This window comes from Apium graveolens, chromosome 2 (assembly GCF_009905375.1).
Source record: "Apium graveolens cultivar Ventura chromosome 2, ASM990537v1, whole genome shotgun sequence".
NCBI lineage: Eukaryota > Viridiplantae > Streptophyta > Magnoliopsida > Apiales > Apiaceae > Apium > Apium graveolens.
The window spans coordinates 290,375,656-290,395,548 of record NC_133648.1 but is presented as its reverse complement, the minus strand read 5'-3'; the positions used below and the strand labels follow the sequence as shown (position 1 = coordinate 290,395,548).

General features: G+C 39.5%; 2 protein-coding genes across 2 annotated transcripts; both read right to left on the bottom strand.

The window, feature by feature from the left end:
• Nucleotides 1–5,964: 5,964 nt before the first annotated feature.
• Nucleotides 5,965–9,021, bottom strand: LOC141706341 (receptor-like protein kinase ANXUR1). Its single transcript, XM_074509127.1, has one exon. It carries the CDS (start codon nucleotides 8,838–8,840, stop codon nucleotides 6,273–6,275), a length of 2,568 nt encoding a protein of 855 aa, XP_074365228.1. The 5' UTR covers nucleotides 8,841–9,021; the 3' UTR covers nucleotides 5,965–6,272.
• Nucleotides 9,022–16,255: 7,234 nt separating this feature from the next.
• LOC141701928 (uncharacterized) lies at nucleotides 16,256–17,173 on the bottom strand. Its single transcript, XM_074505561.1, has one exon. It carries the CDS (start codon nucleotides 17,171–17,173, stop codon nucleotides 16,256–16,258), a length of 918 nt encoding a protein of 305 aa, XP_074361662.1.
• Nucleotides 17,174–19,893: the final 2,720 nt, after the last annotated feature.

The following is a 19,893-nucleotide window of genomic DNA, read 5'->3' as shown; positions in this document are numbered from 1 at the left end:
AACCATTCTTCATTAGTATTTAATCGTAGTTTTTTATTCTCCGTTCTTATTTATTCTACTTCTTCCTTTTGTTGTTCTAATTTTGACTTTAAATATTCTATCACAGTTGTATCAATCTTAAACTCAGCTTTAGTTTCACTAGTTGTTTCTTTTTTTAATGGTTCATACTTATATTTTTCTCTTTCTAAAATTTCTTTTCCATGATTCTTTAAAAATGTTATGACATTATATTCTTTTTGTTCTTTAGTTTCCATTAGAACTTTCCTTTTTTACTAAGTTGTCCCAAATTATCTAATACTTTTCCTATTGGTTCAGATATATTAGGTTTCATTTTACTTATATCTATCATCATTGACTCATTAACTCTTCTCCATGCATTTATAGCTTTTAGTTCTGGCTTATTTGTAATTTTTTTTTTTGGTATAATTTCTTGTTTTCCTTCTTCTAATTTTATTAACTTGTCTAGTATCATTTTTAAAATAGGTATTTCAGAATTATTCCATAAGCTTGTTAACTTTTCTCTTATTATTTGTCTCAAATTTTCTTGATTATCTTATTTTTCTATCAATCTCATTATTGCATTTAGTTTTTCCTTAACTATTATTTCTTCCCATAAATTTTTTATAAATTCTGAGTCTGACATTTTATTATTTGTTGATTCGCTTCTTCCAACCATTTCCAACATCTATCCAATATTTACTAGTATTTTTACTCTGTTCTTCTAATTTCTTAATATCATTTTCTAACTTTGTTTGTCTTTCCTTACATTCTAAGTATTTTATTTGTGAATCTATTTCACTCTCTAACATACTATGTATCTTCTTTAACTTTTCTTTCTTATTTCTTAATTTTTTCTTGTATATTCATAGTTTTTCTATAAATCTTTCTTTTCCTTGATCTACAATTTTTATTCCATTATTATTAATTTTATAATTTATCATTTTTAAGAAGTCGCTCCATAATAATAATTCACTCGAACTATCATATTCTATTACTCCTATATTTATATTATATTCCAAGTCTAATATTTTAAATTTTAAATTAGTACATTTAGTAATAAATATTTCTCTATCATTTTCTGCATATCTGTAAGTTTGAGGTTCTATCCATTTACAATTTTCTTCATTTACCTTGCTTATATGAATAAAACTTTTGGTAGCTGATGTATTAATTTCTGCTATACAGTCTCTTGTTATTGTTTCGTCAAATATTATTATTTTTATTTTCAAACTATCAGTATCTATCTTTATTAAATCTATCTTTCTACTCGTCATACTCATTGATCTAATTAATCTTATATGATTTTGTTCTTTTCTAAAACTTAATCTAGATCCTTCTAATATTGGTTTAATTCTTTGCCTTGGAATTATTTGTCTATTACTAAAATCTATTGTAATTTCTTCTGGGATTGTTATTTGAGATTCTTCTTTATGTTCAATTTTTTCTAATATATCATTATATAACTTTGGTACTATTATTCCTAATTCCGTTTGTTTCTTTACGTGATGGTTTCCAGTCATAGCATAAACCATTTTGGTTTTTATACTAATAACTTTACTTCCTTTTTTGCATTTTTATTCCATCTAACTTATAGTATAATGTTAAAGATCTTTCTTTATTTTCATCCCTTAGTGATATACTGAAATCGGGTTGTATTATAAATTTTAATTTCTGATATATCAAGTTTCCTTTTATTACCGCTATTAATGAATCTTGTATATTTCCTATTATTCAATCATCCAATACATATATCTGTATAGGAGTATCGATATTTTTCTGAAAATATGCTTTTATTGTAAATTTTATTGCTCCAAAATATATATTTTTTAGTTTATTTGCTTCCTTTTGTTTTAATTTGGATAATTCTCTTTTTATTAGTTCATCCGTTATTAAATTTATTCTTATTTTTCCATTTATTGTATATATATCTATTACATTCTCATGTTTTTGGGCTATATACCCAACTTCCTTATTTCTTTCAAAATATGATGTCTTGAATATCTTTTTTATTGTTAATTCTTCTGTTTCACTTTGAATTTGATTATATATATGGTTTAAAATTTAGGGTTTGTGATGTTCCGATTCATATATAACTTTATACTATATGTGTTGTCAAAACTCTTGGTTTACGACCACTAGACCTGGCCACTTGTGCGGTCTGTGCGTGCCGGGTCGGGCCGCACACGGGTTGGGCACTCGAAGTATCAACACTGAACCGGCCTGTTGATGAACGAACCGGGCTCGGGTCGGGCTTGAACCGGCAAAATTGAACTCGTAATCGATTGTGCGTGTTATTCGCGGGCTTCTGTGCGGGTTACTCGCGGTTTCCACTTATTATCAAGTTGCAGGCTGAACTACTATATTGAACTACTATTATTATAAATATTTTTATAATATTGTCAGTTGTTAGTGTGCAAGTGGTAGTCTAGTCTACTCTGTTACTTAGTAGCAAATAATTACAGAAAAATAGACTAGTAGTGCAGTTGTGCAGAGTACTCGCGGGCTGCGGGCTGTGCTGTGCGGTTATTCGCGGGCTGCGGGTTCTTATTAATCAACTCGTAGTCGGTTCGTGACGTCAACCGACTTGTGCGGTTTTGAACCGGGCCGAATAAATACGGGTTTTATACCGAGCCGGTCCCGGGCGAGCGGTTCGAACCCGCACAAGTGGCCACCTCTGACGACCACACATATACATGTCCATAACACAAGTACTATAGTACACCTTATTCTCTTTTATAATACATTTATTCCAAAACCTTAAACAACAATCAACGATACATTTATTCCACTGACATACAATCCTAACAAAATAATCTATTTCGATCACTAATCAAGGGCCGATACACATGCATCATAGACTACATCTTTAATCTTTCATTTAAATATGCATAACTATATCCAAACAATCAACTCAACCAAGTCGAGATACACACACATACTTGACTCAATTTCTAAAACTGAAACAATGAAACTGAAATTTCACAAATAATTCAACTCGACCTGGATCACAGATTTCCGATAGTTTAACATAATCGAACCAACCAATCTCAAGTAATATCAAAAGATTCAACATCTCAAATATTTTTTTATCAAAACAATTCCGAAATCAAGGAATCAACACAATTACACACGAAATTGAATGGATTAATAATATTATGGGGTTCAGCATAACATCATAGCTCCCACCAGCTCGCCGGAGCTCATCGCCGGAGGCGGCAAAACCAGGAGGTGCTCAAATCGGGTCTCCAATCACGGGTTTCACCGATAATCAAGGTTAACATAATGTACACACTAGTTTCATCAAAATCAAACAGTTACATATATACATGCAGCAAGAAAGAATTGAAGAATAGGAGAAGAAGGAGACTTGAATTGAGTCAAGAATCCAAGAGAAACGATGTATTATCGAGAGAAAAAGGGAAGAATCGAGGGAGAGGAGGAGAGTTCCAGAGAGATAAAGAAGACCCGAGAGAGATTAACGAGAAGTCGAGAGAGTTCGTACAAGAAGAAGAAGAAAATGAATTTGGTTGTAAGAGAAAAGAGGCAGGGGTAGAATAATCAATTGCCATGAAAATTTCTGATTTTTATCTATTAGCCAAAAATCTGAGAAAACAAGCTTGTAATTCATTAAATTGATACTAAATGGTTCTGACAAATACAATATTATTTTTATAATGAAGAATATTAAATTAGTTTCGTCCCCATATTTTTAAAATAATTTTTGAGCGAACGGTTTACTTTTCACGAATTTTGTAAGATAGTCTGCAAAGTAGAATTAATCCTTTTAAAAGTCATTTTAAAATAGTTGGTCATCATAATAAATTCAACTATTATTTTTAAAAAGTCTCTAGAGCTATTTTAGAGATAATAAAATAATTTTCGAGATTTAAATATACTCCGATGATTTTATACGAATTTTATGAGGTCAATTAAATCCTATTTTTAACACAATAAATTATTAAAAATATTTAAAAATACTTTGACCACAGAATCACTCACTCACATATGATCAGAAAATGCATATTCACATCTCTCAATTAATAAAATCTTACACTCACCAATTTTTTTCATTAAATTCTTTATTTATAACTTACTTTGTATAATCATTGATCACAAAATAATTCAACTAACGACCCGACTTTAAATACCCTAATTATAATCACATGAACACATAAGACTCCTTTATTGTCCTTCCACATTGACATATTCCTTTATATCCTGTTTACTTCAATAATACGTAATCCACTTTTCAATATTTACGGGTTGCGTCTCAGTTAACGACCCGATTCCATATAAATCATTTACCATCTCAAGTCACTTTTATTCGTCAAATTGCAATAATTTATTTTTAAATATTTACTCACTACTTCACAAAAATAGCACAAAATTCAAATAACTCATATGATATTATACGAATTTCCCGGATATTATATTTTCGATTGATCAAAGCAAATATCAAACCGTATGGATTTTAAAATATATTTAAAAATAATAATTAATTATGTTGTAGTATATTAATTGAATAATCCCAATTTTTATTTGAAAATCTGCTATGTTAACTAGCTGTGCCTGCTTGGTTCGTTCGGTAAGTTCTTCCGACAACGAGTGTTTGGTTCCATAATTACTGAACTGGAGTTTGGACCCAAAAATATCTTCTAATAATGTTAAAATATGTCTGCTTTCGTTAAAAATTCATCCGAAATTTGTTCATTTATAACTTTAAACAAGGTATTCCAATTTTTCCACAGCAATATTTTTGTTTTATTTTCTTAATCTCGAACTTGGTAATTATATATACAATTAACTAAAAATGTCGTGAAGTTATTATTAAGATTTGTCGCTGTACTTTTAGTCATATTTTTTTATTTGTTTAAGAAATGCATTGAAGATCAAGCTTAAGGAAGAAATTTGAAATATTTTGGGAAAAACAGTGTGTGAGTTTTATTTAAAAAAAATATATTTTGGTGTTTCACTTTCACCTAATCATTCCATTTAGGTAGAAAATTTTGAATTTGCCCAGTTTATATATGTTCTAAAATCCGGAAATCGGTCTTGTTTGGTGGAGGGTATTTTCGGTGATTAATCATATAATTGTTAATTAATTAGATCGATTAATCGGTATATTAGGCATAAGCAATTTAATTCATTAAATAATAAAATATAATTATATTTAAATTTTATTGAACTTTCATAAGATTTATAAAAATAATATCACATATCATTAGTTCATATATGATATTTAAATGGTTTATACATATTTTTTATAGTTGATTTATACATAATAATTATTACTCACTACAAGAGATTATGAAATGATTGAATTGATCGAATAATTTTTCGGGAGAAATAAAAGTAAATTAATTGAAAAAACTTATTTAATTATTAGAATTTAGAATTTAGATGCATATGATAATCAATATTATTATTAAATATTAAATATTATTTTTAATTTCAATTTTTCTTTAAAAATTATTATTATTTTATTAATTTTAACTATTTAACCGACCGGCCGATATTTGACCAAGTGGGCCGATTTTGGCCGACTTTTGACCGATTTTTAAAAAAAAATGCACTTTCACACTATTTTCGGTTAATCGAGACGGACCTCCGAATTGAGACATTCTAACTTTAGGATTTGTAGTTATCTTTAGCAGATTTATAAAGTATTAAAGTTCTTGAGCCTTTTATACTTGTTTAATTTATAAAGAGTAACACAGCGCCAATGACATGTTTCTGCTAACATTTTTTAGGTCATTTATGTAGCATAAACGGTTAGTCAATCCGTGTGCAATTATTGTTCTCTGTATGTTTGGATTCCGATTGATAAATCTGATGAGTCTGAAATATAAGGGAATAGAACATATTGAAATCATCAGTTCATTACATGGTAGTCTAGAACCAGTTTCTATAGAGTTGCTATCAAAATATTTCTTTCACGCAGCAGCCTTAGAAAATAGTCAAGTGTAAAAAGAAAAACTAACAAATGACTCTGAAAAGTTTCTGTGATACAGACAAAAGCAACAAAAAGAAAATTTCTATGGCTACTTAATATTTGATACAGTAATAAAAGCAAGAGGCAGGTCTCCAAGGGTATTGTGTTTCTAAGCTCATTGTATATGGAATTAGGCTGGTATAATTGTTTAGACTAATCTCTCTTTGAACAATACTAAAATTAAAAGAGGCCTCAAACTATACAAGAAGGTATTCTGAAAGACCGTGCATGACTATTCATTCAACTTGTATGAAATTATCTTATGAAATGAATTTCATGTTCATCTCCCCTTTTGATTAACAATCTGTGAGAATACTTCACTATCCTCTGATCCATCAATGTCTTCACTGCCTAGGCTTAAAGTGTTCCTATGCATTGCCATTATACTGTTATGATCTGTCAAATCAATACTTCTCTTATTAGAAGCTGGTTTAGGATTTTCTAGATTTGACTCTAATTGCAGAGCAAATTCAAGATTCCACAAAACATCTCCCATGGATGGCCTATCTGTTCCATGATCAGCCAAACACTTCTCTGCTGTTTCAGCATATTTCTTAAAACACTCTGCGCTAATTTTTCCTTTAAGATGAGGATCAATCATATCTTCCAAAGTTCCGTTTTTTGCACTACGCAGTGCATGATCAGCAAGACTGACTTGTTCCTTGGGAAGGCTCGGGTTAAGAGCTGGCCTGGCACACAGAACCTCAAAAAGAACAACCCCGAATGAGTACACATCGGATTTCTCAGTCAGTTGTTGCCGCCTGAAATATTCAGGATCTAAGTATCCAAAACTACCTTTTACAACAGTGCTCACATGGCCCTGATTCATGTTAGGACCTGTTTTAGATAACCCGAAATCAGACACTTTTGCAACCCACTTGTCATCCAACAAAATATTAGTAGTCTTGACATCCCTGTGAATGATCGTGTATTTAGCTCCAGTGTGAAGATAATGCAATCCTCTTGCTGCACCAATGCAGATCTCCAGCCTTTGTTTCCAAGTTAAAGTGATTTTGTTGTTTTTGTACAAATGCTCCCTTAGAGTTCCTTTTCCCATAAAATCATAAACCAAGGCCATCTCATTATCCTCTTCACAGTAACCAATTAGTGACACTAGATGCCTGTGTCTCAACTTTGAAAGCATCTCAATTTCTGTCTGAAATTCATTAACTCCCTGTTCTGAAGATGGATTTGATCTTTTAATAGCCACCTTCATATTTCCATCTACGACACCTCTGTAAACCTTTCCAAAACCACCAACACCAATAACATGGGATTCATCAAAATGCTTGGTAGCCTGTTTGATTTCTGCCAATGAGAAGTACCGGCAATTGCATGCTGCATCAGATGAAATATTGGTACTGCCATGGCTCCTCCCTGACATCGTAGACTTGCTAGCAGTATGAGAATGTCCATAAACAGGGAGCCAACTTGACACGGAATCTTGTCCAGGATATTTCCTTTTTCTATTATTGATCACAAAAATTAATCCAGCAGCAATACCAAAAGCAGCAGCACCACCAGCTGCTCCACCAATTATAGCACTCTTGTAACTTTTCTTTGAACCAAAGTCCTTTGTGTTGTGATCAATTTGTTTTTGCATCATATCAGATATCTTCGGGTTAGGTCCTGCCAAGTTTTTCTTTGAATCACCAAGCTTAAATATCTCTAAACCATTCAACATTGCATCATAAAATTCAGGCTTGACACTTACATTGGGGTGCAATGCCACCCAAATCTCGTTATCACCCTTGTTATCTTTCACGAGGATTGCAAAATCCTTTTTCATGGGACTACCTGCAGAGCCCGCCAAGCCTATTATATCCATGGTATCCAAAGCTGTTTGATTATTAATAAATATCTCAAACACCCTTTGGTTAACTTTCTGATCAAGATAATCGCAGAAATGAAACCTTAAAAGATAGGTAAAATTGGCATCGACCTGAAATACCCACGTCAGGTTATAATTTTTGTTGACATTGGGATCCGGACCCATAGTTCTTGCAGTGCTGTACACAGCAAGAGGAGCTGTTCCATTTCCTACATCAATAGTTGTATTGGCTGCATTTGTAACGCCACTTGAAGCACCAAGTATATATGCTGTATCATCGTACCAACTCCTCATTAAACCAGCTGAATCATTTGTTGGAGGAATAAATTGTCCCCCAACATTCAATCTATACATCGTCTCCATACTAGCTTTAGTTGCTTCAATTGTCACACCTGAATCACCCGAAAATCCCACCATTCCTGTATTATCATCAAACATTTCTGGTGTTTCAATCACCTCAATGCCATTAACAAATGCAAAACTCCCACTATACTTATCAGAAGGCTTAAAAGTCACAGTCAGATCATTTAAATCCGAAGGTGCCAGTGCATATTCTTTAACAATATAAGCTTGTGACAAAGCTGTAGCTGTAAGTGCAGCACTGAAATTATTCAACAAGGTGGTTTCACCGACATTAAGCGCGAAATAGGAGTTGGAAATATTAACATTAGGATACGAAGATGGGTAAAAATATAGCCTAAGGAAATGCCTATTGCTTCCATTTATGGCAAACTTATAAGATGTCTCTGCATTAAAAATTCTGGCAGACATGAAAGGAATTTCAGACGGTAGTGAAGAGTCTTGCATATCGGCCTTGGCTTCGCGAGATCTATCGGCTTTTACCAAGAATTTGGCATCACCTTCCCATTTTCTACCATCAGCATCCGCACCACCTTTCTGGTTACCACAGCTCAAAAGAAACTTCTGTGCAGGTCCATCAGCCGCATCAACGGGATCCAAGATGAAACAAACAAATACAAGAAAAACAACAAGAAAGTGGTGGATACAGGAGCTCATGATAATTGATCAATATTTACAATGCATTAGAACTGCATGAATATTGATCAATATTGATGTTTTGTATAATTTTATTTTCAGTTTGATTGTAAAAATTTGGTAATGTGGTTGTGTTTTGGGTTGTCCTGGTGAGTTCTTGGTTCTGGAATAATAATGTGTGGTGAGACAGAAAAGTGGCTGGGGAAACAAATGTAACGTAGGCTTGTTAATAATGAAGGTTACATTCTTTGGTGTTGCTATAAAGATGGGAGATGCTGGACTCCCTAGTAAACCGGGTCTTTTGTGTTTCATTCATTCTTTATCTCGCTCGTTTTCTCATGTCTAATGTGGAGTCTTCCTTTCTAAGGTTGTTTGCATTTCGGTAACATCACCTCTTCAGTCTATAAATAATTTTTAAAATTTATTAACAAACCGCCAAACTATCGGATTTTTCAATACTTACGACTTGTTATAATATTAGACTTGTTATAATACTAGATGCACTCATTTTAATATTATATAATTTTTTTAAAAAATTAATTTGAATTAAAATTTTTAAATTTGTTCATTTAAATCTATTAAATGATACTATTTCATGATCAATATATTAATACCCGTATATTTCATAATATATTTTAATAAGAGATATATGAAAAAGGAAATTGAACATATGGTTTTATTAAATTTTCTTACAAAAAAATAATTATATTTTAGTTAAAAGTTAAGTTTTTGTTTGGATAATTATGTTTAGTCTATATTAACTTCTTTTTATCCTGAATCAATAGTTTAAGTTATTGTATTTTAACATGAATCAATAGTTTAATATTTTAAACCCATTTCAATATGATAATTTTGTTATAACATGGACAAATAGCATATATGATTTTGTTTTAACTATTTGAATTATATTTTCATAAATCAACTTTTGATAATATAAATATAGATATCTCTAATATCTATATAACAATTAAATTGTTTGTTATAATAAAGATTGTTATAGATATTAGTTAAATAAAAATTAAATTAGTAGAATAGATTGACTTCAGTATCAGTTAGAATAATATAGACATCATTATGAATTATTTAAATTCGTAGAACACTTGACTTTAATATTAAATATAATAACACAAAGTTGTCATATTTCATCTATTATAAATTAAAATTTAATATAATATTAAGATGATAGAAAAAGTTCGACTTTAATATCAATTAGAATTAGAATGATTGATCAATCAATTTTTAATATTTCGTCTGTTATAATATAATATATGTTATAAGGAGAATTTCGTATAACAGTGTTGTGGAGGTTGATAGGCGGAACAAGGATCAAGGACGGTGTTTAAAGGCGGAGGAATGTTATATATGGTGGAGGCTGAACTTGTATGTTGACTTCTTAAAAAAGAATAGGGTTTGTTATTCTCGATCAAGTGTCGACTCATGTCTCATACAAGTGCTTACCCTATTTATAGGGATCAAGCCTCACGTAGTTCTTGGGGAACAAGTCACATAGGCTAGGGTTAGGATTCTCCAACCCGTGCAACCCAAACCTATGATAAAGTTAGGCCTTCAGCCAATTAGTCACGTAAATCTCGACCGGCTCCACACGCTTCCTACAATCTCGCAACATCTCCGCATTTCTTCCCGTAATTGTAGGAATAACCCGTGTCAGCCCCGAAATCTACGAGCAACTTAGTCATCTATGAGTCACTTTCCATGTTGCACACAAAGTCCTTTGATGCGGGCCGGTCTGGTCACCTCGGCCCGCACCGCCTTCCTTTTCAATTAATAAACACAAGGTTACCTCTATTTTCATAAGATGTGGGCTCATGGGCCCAGCCCGCGTGTGGCCACCTGAGCCCAGCCCGTGTGTGGGCAATCGAGCCCAGCTCGCGTGAAGTCATCTGAGCCCATCTCTCGTGAAGGCACCTGAGCCCATCTCGCGTGAAGGCACCTGAGCCCACCTCGCGTGTGGCCACCTGAGCCCAGCCCACATATGAAAGCCCAGATGGCAAGTGTGAGCCCACCTTACATGTGTGAGCCCAGCTCGCACGTCATGAGCCCAGTCCGCATATGCTGGCCCAAGTCATATTAATCCATGATTCTAGCCCACACATGAGAACCCAGCTATTCAATGCACCCATGGGGACCTGTTTAGGGCCCATGACCGAAAGCGGGCATAACAACTACCCCCAAAATTCCTGGTCGCATTTCGAGGCTAGGAATTTTTTCAACATTATCTTTTAATTGCCCCGCAGGCGCGAGCCCACGAGGTCGCACCAAACCGCCTCGCATGACTTTCCACAATCATGTGTTTGAACATATGACAGCTGGCGTAGGGATTTGTGCCGTCTCTTGAGATGGCGACACGTGTCCCTTGTCCTTTCTCTCTCCTAACCCTATAAATATGTGGGATTTCAATTCATTTCTCACATTTCCAATAACACTTCTCGAATTGCTGCTCATTTTGCTCAAGGATCTACTACGGCGAAAACCATCATCAGCACAAGAACCGTCTACCGGCGGCGATATTCTCCGGGAATAGATTTATCAGGATCATCCTACACTTCACCTACAGGTACCCCTTTGATCCTTAATCATCCATACTCATTCATGTTTGTTCATATGCACCATGCGAGCACACACCACCTGTTCGATGCGAGCCCACACACACTCACGACATGCGATGCTAGCCCGTCTGCTCGTTTAGATAATTAGGTGCGATCCCATGTGAGATGTGAGGACACTTAGGTGCGACCTCATACTTGTTTTTACTTTCTTTTTAGGGCCACACACTAATCCTCACCATCTTTTACAGATGTCGAGTGCGTCTTCAGCCCGCTCTTACGGATCGTCTCGCTCTTCCTCGAGCCCGGCTCACTCCTCTGCTAGCCCGGTTCACTCTTCAGCCACTCCATCTCCATTAAATCAATATCCACCCGAGCAGCGAGGCTCAAAGGACTTCCAACGCGAGCTGATTTCCCTCTCTGGCCGTCTCAACCAACCTATTTCCCCTGATTCTGCTATCACCCCTCAAGGGGCCTTGAACATTGCTAGAGTTGAGAACTCAATGCGAGCAGCTGGCTCCGGCTCGCTGGATATTCACATCGACCCTAACCCTGAAGACTATACCAGGGAGAAGAATATTTATGATTGGAGAAACAGGCCCGCGGACCTCTCTAATATACCAGCTTCCCTTGGGTTGGAGGAGCTCCTAAACCGCGAGCCCGCTCCTTTGGACAAAGAGCGAGCTGAGGAGATTTTAAGAGAAATGATTGAAGAGAGGGCGGCCCGCCTTAGGCAAGCTGCAGTCAATGACCTCGACCCCATTTAGGTCGCCTCGGAGTCTACTGACAGCGACCTGGGGAGTGCCTATTATGACACCAAGAAAGGGAAGGAACCTGTAGCCGCAGAATATCCTATCTTGGGGCTCGAGGGTGAAGAAGACGACTCACATTGGTCTTATGACTCCCCTCAAAGTGAGGAGGTGGCAGATGTTACTAGTCAGTATAAGATCTGTAATTTTAACTATGTCCCCGCGGCCTCTCCTGAGCCCTATGTGCCTCCTGCCCAGCCCGAACTTGAGGGTGAGGTCATTTTCAGAAAACAGATCATCCCTGATAAATACTGTGGCCGAGGAGATAAAGGTGCTCGCTTGCCGCGACCTGCCCACCTCACTTACTCATAAGCACTTGGCTGAGCACATCGAACAGTTCCAGCTCGAGGGTCATATTGTCTTGCCCCTGCCGCATATGAGATGCTATAGATTCAATCACCCGGAGAATGGAGGCAGGGTGCCTCGCATGGTTTTGTCCACTTTTCTGTTAAGGCTAGTAATCTCCTCTCCCCTCCATCCTTTCATTAAGGATATTTGTGAATACTTCCAGCTCGCGCCCCTTCAGATCAATCCAAACGGATACCCGCCCTCGCACTGTACATCATGTATCATAAATGCGGGTACCCTCCTCTAACCGCGAAGCAGCTGGGCTATTTCCTTAATTTGAAGCATTCTCCCAACAACTTTGGGTATTTCTACCTCTCCGTCTAGCCGTGCTTCAACAAGAAGAACCTCATCCACAACGGGTCGATCAATTCAGGGAAGTGGAAGAGCCCCTACTTCTACATCCACAAGGTGCCTCGAGTCCAGACTCACTTTTTTTATAATCCATGTAAGTCCTCCCTGGCCGCTGTCCTTTCCTTTACCATATTTCTTTCTCTTAACACAAATGTTTTTTTATCTCCAGCCACCCTGCCTCGCACTATCCTTTTTTTACAAGAAAATATAAATGCGGATAGCCTTCTAGGACTTCCTAAGGCGGACAGGGATATCCGAAAACTCATAACAACCTCGAACCTGGTCGCGTGTCAGTTTTTGAAGGATGGAGTGAAGCTGACTCCTCAAAAGAAGAAATCTAAGAAGAGGGCCAGAAATGTTAAGAATATCGGGCCCACATGTGCAAGCTCGTGTTGTGCTTGCCTCTTTTAAATTTCCTGCACGCATTCCACTCCACATTGTACTTTAATTTTCTGCATTTATTATCTGCTCGCATCTCTTCTTTTCATTGTATTTTATTATAACTAATACATCACTTTATTGTTTTCTTTTCAGAAATGGCCATCTCCCCTATCCCCTTTATGGAAGAGGCTGAGCAAGCTACGACCTCGGGCCCAGTTCAGCCCGCTGCTGCGACCACAGGGGCTCGCTCTCAAGCCAACCCTCCAGCCCGCATGACTACTCTTTCCGAGCATCTCAAGGGCTCAGGGCCTTCTCCTTGGCTGAAAAGGCATAGAGGCCACAAGGAGGGAAAAACTAGCGAGCCTGACCCAAAGAAGGCTGCTCCATCTGATGCCCCTCTCCCTACATCTTCTTCAGTTAACACGGTCGCGACCATATTTGGCCGGCTCGCTCAAGCTAACATCAGCGAACAGGATGTGAAGAATTGGTCCTCTTCTTCTCTCGAGGCCAACCAGGACGCACTGACCCGGGCCGCAGCTGAGGAGTATTACCGTCAGCTGTCTAAGGCTCGAGAACTGCGAGCCCTCAGCCAGACCAACACAAAGCTCGACTCTAAGGTCAAGTCTATTCAGAGCAAGGTCGCCGAGTATGGGCAGGAGAAAGTTACACTGGTCAATAACTATAATCAAAAGATGCTTAACCTGAATGCTGCTCATGAGAAGGCTTTAAGGGAGCAGAAGGAGGCTCATGATCTAGCCACAGAAGCATGGAAGAAAGAGAAGTATAGCTTCGAGGAGAGGGTGCTCGAGCTGGAGGGGTCAGTTTCTGCCTTGACCGCGGGCCGCGAGGCCGCCCTTGCTGATGCCAGGAACCTGGGGGCCAGAAATTTCATGAAAATCTTCATCAGTAAGGTTCCTGACTTTGATTGGGCGGCTCTGGGCGCGGGCATAGCTAGGCACGCTGAGAAGCTGAAGCTGGAGATGGAAAGGGATGCTCAGATTGCTGAGGAGGCTCGGCTCGCAGCTGAGCAGGCCCGGGTCGCGGCTGATGAGGCTCGCAAGGAGACGGAGGCTGATAATTCTTAGATTAATTTTATTTTGTAACTAGACTTTTGACTGGGTAAGCGGGCACCCTTCTCGCCTCGCGTTTGTATTTGAAATATTCTGCCTTGGGGCATAACTTATTTAACTCTTGTTTGTATAAAATTATAAGTCTTTTGTGCCCGTATTTATCTTTATTGTGCCAGCTACTTCTCTTAATTTTGTGTAAACTTACCATGCCCCTACTGACCAAAAGCTATCATAACCCTGGCCGCGTATGACGGATGTTACACATTCACAACGAGCCGCGCTCATCAGCTCGCATCATTGTTCAATCAAATAAAATGAATGAAAATTTAAGTAGAGCAGGCTCACACCATTACTAACTCACAAGTTTTGTATGTGTACTTGCATTAGCGGGCCGGGCCTATGGGCTCGCATCTTGTTCTTGTATCTTCTGTGACCCTGGCCATGTACACATGATAACGGGATGGGCTCTCTGGCCCGCCTTGATATGGGCTCGCATCGCGACTATCCTTAACTTTTAAGTCAGTTTATCTATCCCCATTCTCATAGTTTTACCTTCATCTTTAATCCGCTTTGTGCTCATTACTTTTCCAAGCAGGCCGGGCCCCAGCTCGTTTCATTGACTTGTTGTGAAGCGGGCCGGGGCCCAGCTTGACTTATGATTTTAACATGTTAATAAAACAACTGTTTTGTCCTCGCATGGGCTCCCAAGGATGGGCTCCCCTGCTGGGTATTTTAATCTATTAACAAGAGTTAAAATATCAAAGGCACAAATTGATATCAATCGTTTATTCATGGATAATAGAAAGTGAAAGGAGTTGATGCTTGTGGTCTCATGGAGGCACCTATATGGCACTACCCCCCCGAGACTTAGGAATATTTTAAGATAATACTAAGTTTGAGAAGAAATAATATTATTGATAATACTTGTGGAGGTGTTCCGCGTTCCATGCTCTCGGGATCAACTTGTCCTGCATATTATTGAGGTGGTAGGTTCCCTCACAGAGCACTGATTTTATCTTGTAAGGGCCTTCCCAATTTTCCCCAAAGACTCCACCTTGGTGTTTGGCATGACCTGGTGCAGAACCAAATCTCCCACCTTGAAAGTCCGGGCGCGAACCTTATTGTTGTAGTGCCTAGCTGTCTTCTGCTAATATGCTGTTATCCTGATCTGAGCATCTTCCCGAGTTTCTTCGATCATGTCCAAATAGAGCCGATGGTTGACCTCATTTGCCTCTGAGTCATAGTTGTCCCTCCGAAAAGAACCTGCCCCTACCTCAACGGGCACCATAGCTTCACACCCATACACCAAAGAGAAAGTACTCTCTCCAGTTATAGTTCGGGGAGTCGTGTTATAAGACCACAGGACCTGGGCGAGCTCCTCTGGCCATGTCCCTTTCTTCTCTTCAAGCTTTGCCTTCAAGGTGTGCTTAATGATTTTATTAACAGCCTCCATCTGCCCGTTACTTTGGGGGTGGAAGACTGCACTAAAACTCTTCTGAATCCCCAGTTGCTCACAAAATTCCCGCATTTCCTTGCTATCGAACTGTTTCCCGTTGTCAGATATCAACTTGTAGAGGATGCCATAGCGGCACACAATAGTCCTGTGCACAAACTCCCTGAGCTTTTTTGCCGTGATAGTGGCTAGAGGCTCGACCTCTTCCCACTTAGTGAAGTAATCTACCATGACAACCACATACTTGACACCTCCCTTGACCTTCGGGAGTTCTCCAATTAGATCAATTCCCCACATAGCGAAGGGCCAAGGGCTCATGAGGGATGTGAGGGGAGCCACGAGGCTGTTATAATAATTGGCATATCGCTGGCACTTATCACAGGCTCGGAAGAATTCAAAGGCATCTTTTTTCATTATTGGCCAATAGTAACCTTGACGAAGGATTTTCTGAGCTAGAAAGCTACCCCGAGTGATTGCCACAAATGCCCTCGTATATTTCCCTTAGGATATAATTGCATTCATCCCCATCTAAATACTTGAGGAGGGGCACACTGAACCCTCTTTTGTATAGGACCCCATCGTATATCACATAGCGGGCTGCCTTGTATCTTATCCTCCTTTCCTCATTCTTTTCATCCCGGAGTGAACCTTCTTTTATGTAGGCTAATATATGTGTCATCCACGTGGGGCCGAGGTTATCACTGAGGTTGCCCACCTCATTCTCGGGCACACTAGAATGCCTCTGTATGTCAAGGGGCACGACCCCTAGCAGAGTGGCCTCGCGGCGTGAGCCGAGTTTAGCTAGCTCATCTGCACCTTCATTCTTCCCGCACGGGATTAGTTCCAGCCTCACTTCGTTGAACCTTGCGATTATCCTCTGCGCACACTTCAGGTAAAGCTCCGTTCTCGGTCCCTTAGCTTGATATCCTCCGTTTATCTGATATACCACAATCATGGAGTCACTACACATATTCAAATTCTCCACCTTCATTTCTAAAGCTAGCTTGAGACCGTTGATCAGGGCCTCATATTCAGCATCATTGTTGGTTACATGAAAGGCCAGATAGGTCGCGCGTCTGATCTTGTGCACCTCCGGGCTGATTAACTCAATTCCAGCTCCTTCACCATCCCCATTCGAGGCTCCATCCACAAATAGGCTCCACCATGGGGCACCATTTTGATTTTTCAGCCCCATCTCTTCTGCACTAGGTATGACAATAAGGGCTTCATGCTCCACTTCTTGATGTGGAGGAAATTCTAGCACAAAATCAGCCAGGGCTTGGCTTTTGATTGTGGTCCTTGGCTTATAATCCACCTCGAATTGGCCGAGCTCAACTGTCCACTTCAGGATTCGACCAGAAGACTCCGGTTTGTGCATTACTTGCCTGAGGGGGTAGGAGGTTCGCACTTCTACCTTGTGTGCCTGAAAATAGGGCCTGAGCTTTCGAGAGGCCAGGATCAAAGCATATGCTAATTTCTCGAGGCTCGTGTACCGAGTCTCCGTGTCAGCCAGCCTTTTACTCACATAATATACCGGGAGCTGGATACCATCCTCCTCTCGAACCAATACCGCACTTATTGCAAAGTCAGAGATGACCAAGTATAGGACCAGGGTCTCACCTTCCTTTGGGTTGGATAATATTAGAGGGCTGCTGAGATGCTTCTTTATGTTCTGAAAGGCTTCTTCACACTTTTTTGTCCACTCAAAATTCCTGCCCACTCCTTTAGACGCTTTGAATAACTCCTGGCATTTGTCGGAGGACTTTGAGATGAAGCGGTTTAAGGCAGCCACTCGCCCCGTTAAGCTTTGGATGTCCTTCACTCATCGGGGGGATCTCATCTCGAGTAGGGGTCGTATCTTGGCGGGGTTGGCCTCAATACCCCTATGGTTGATAATAAATCCCAAAAACTTCCCTGACTCAACCCTGAACACACATTTCTGTGGGTTGAGCTTCATCATATACTCCCTTAGGATCTGGAACATATCCGATAGGTGACAGACATGATCCTTTGCTTCCTTTGACTTCACAAGCATGTCATCTACATAGGTCTCCATGGTCTTCCCCAACTGATGTTTGAACATCTTGTTCAACAGCCTTTGATAGGTTGCCCCCACATTAAGGAGCCCGAAAGGCATCCCGGTATAACAATAGAGGCCCCCATCAGTGATGAAGAAGGTATGCTCCTGATATGGACCATATATTGGGATTTGGTTATATCCCGAATAAGCATCCATAAAGCTAAGTAGTGCATGCCTAGCTGTGAGATCAACCAGCTAGTCGATTCGGGGTAGAGGAAACTATCCTTCGGGCAAGCTTTGTTCAGATCGGTGAAGTCCACACATGTCCTCCATTTGCCATTGGGCTTCTTGACAAGCACAGGGTTGGCCAGCCACATGGGGTAGAAGGCTTTCCTTACAAGCGCTGTCTCCATTAGTCTATCTACTTCTTCTCTGAGGGCCTCTGCCCTCTCTCCACTAATCGACCGTCTCTTCTGTCTGACCCCCTTCTTTTTCGGGTCCCAGTTGAGCCGGTGGCACATGACATTCGGGTCAATCCCTATCATATCAGAGTGTGACCATACAAAGATATCCAAATTTCTCCTCAGGAAGTGGGCTAGATCCTCCCTTAAGTTAGAGCCTATTCTGAGTACCTTGGAGGGATCATTTGGGTCTACCAAGATCGGGATTGTGTCCTCTGCGGCCCCAGCCCTCTCAATCATTTGGGGCATTCTCGGGTCTAAGTCTGCTCGAGCCTCACTAGATTCTCCCACTTCCGTGATTGTCAAACCTTCCGTATCCTCGAGCTCAGGCTGGTGAGCTCGGGCCGGATTTATCAGGCGTTCAGAGGTTGTAGTGACCATACGAATGATTCTGTTGGGCAGATCTATAGTTTTGTCATTTCTTCATGTGCCTATTTCCCTTTCCTGAGTCTTGCAGTGATTTATTCTGAGCTCTCTTCTTTATCACTTGCCTCTTCCACAATCCCTTCTTGTATCAATATGATGGCCTGAGAGGCTTCCATCAACAAGGCCCTTGGGCGCGGTTCCACCTGAATCCCCATTTGCTCGAAATAGTTGTCGGGAAACTCCTCGATTGAAATCAGGTTACAAGTCTCGTGTCCCTCAGGACGTACTCTCTTCCTGCCCTCTGCCTCTTCTATGAGAACATCGCCTTCACCCGGTTCGTCCATCTCTTTTGACGCATTTTCTGACTCGGCCGCACTGAGTGCCTGGTTGTAGCAGACCCTCGATTCATATTGACAGCTCTTCAAGAAACCTACCCCTGTGGGGGTTAGGAATTTTACCGTCATGTGATGGATCGAGGTCACCATCCTCATTGCCCTCATGAGAGGTCTGCCCACTATAACATTGTAGGCACAAGGCTGATCTACAACCGTAAACATAGCAATATGGGTGTCCAGATAGAGCTCTTCTCCTATGGTCACCGGGAGCCGAATTGTCCCTTTCACTCAGATCAAGTTTCCCGTGAATTCGTATAGGTGTCCACCTGTTGAGGTTAATTCTCTATCCAACAATCCCAGCTTCTTGTAGGCATCATAAGTCAAAACGTCAGCCGAGCTCCCGGTATCCACCATTGCTCGGTGAACATGTACCGACCCAATCTTCATTTTTATGACTAGGGCATCCGTATGAGGGTAATGCACCCATTTGGCATCGTTCTCTCTAAATAAGATGTCATCAGCATCCCTTTCAAAGAGCTCCGGTGGCCTTTGACTCAGATGGTTGATGTTGGTGAGAGGCTTATCCTTTGCTTCCCGGGTGTATCTATCCATTGCCTTTCGGCTGTCTCCACCAATGTGAGACCCGCCTAGAATGATGTGAATACTACCAGCCCGAGGTACCCTCTCTTTATCTTCAAGGGGTGGAGGATGGATGGTATGATAATCAGTTCTGTGCCTTCGAACCTCCTTGACAACCACTCTGTATGCTTCCCTTGCCTTATCAACGTCTCGATTTCATCCTTCAATTATTTGTAATCAGCTGTATCGTGCCTCGTGGCCTCATGGTATGTGTAATACTTCGAAGTATCCCTCTTGTTATAGTCTGTGAGAGAGGCTGCCTTCCTGAATATCCCCT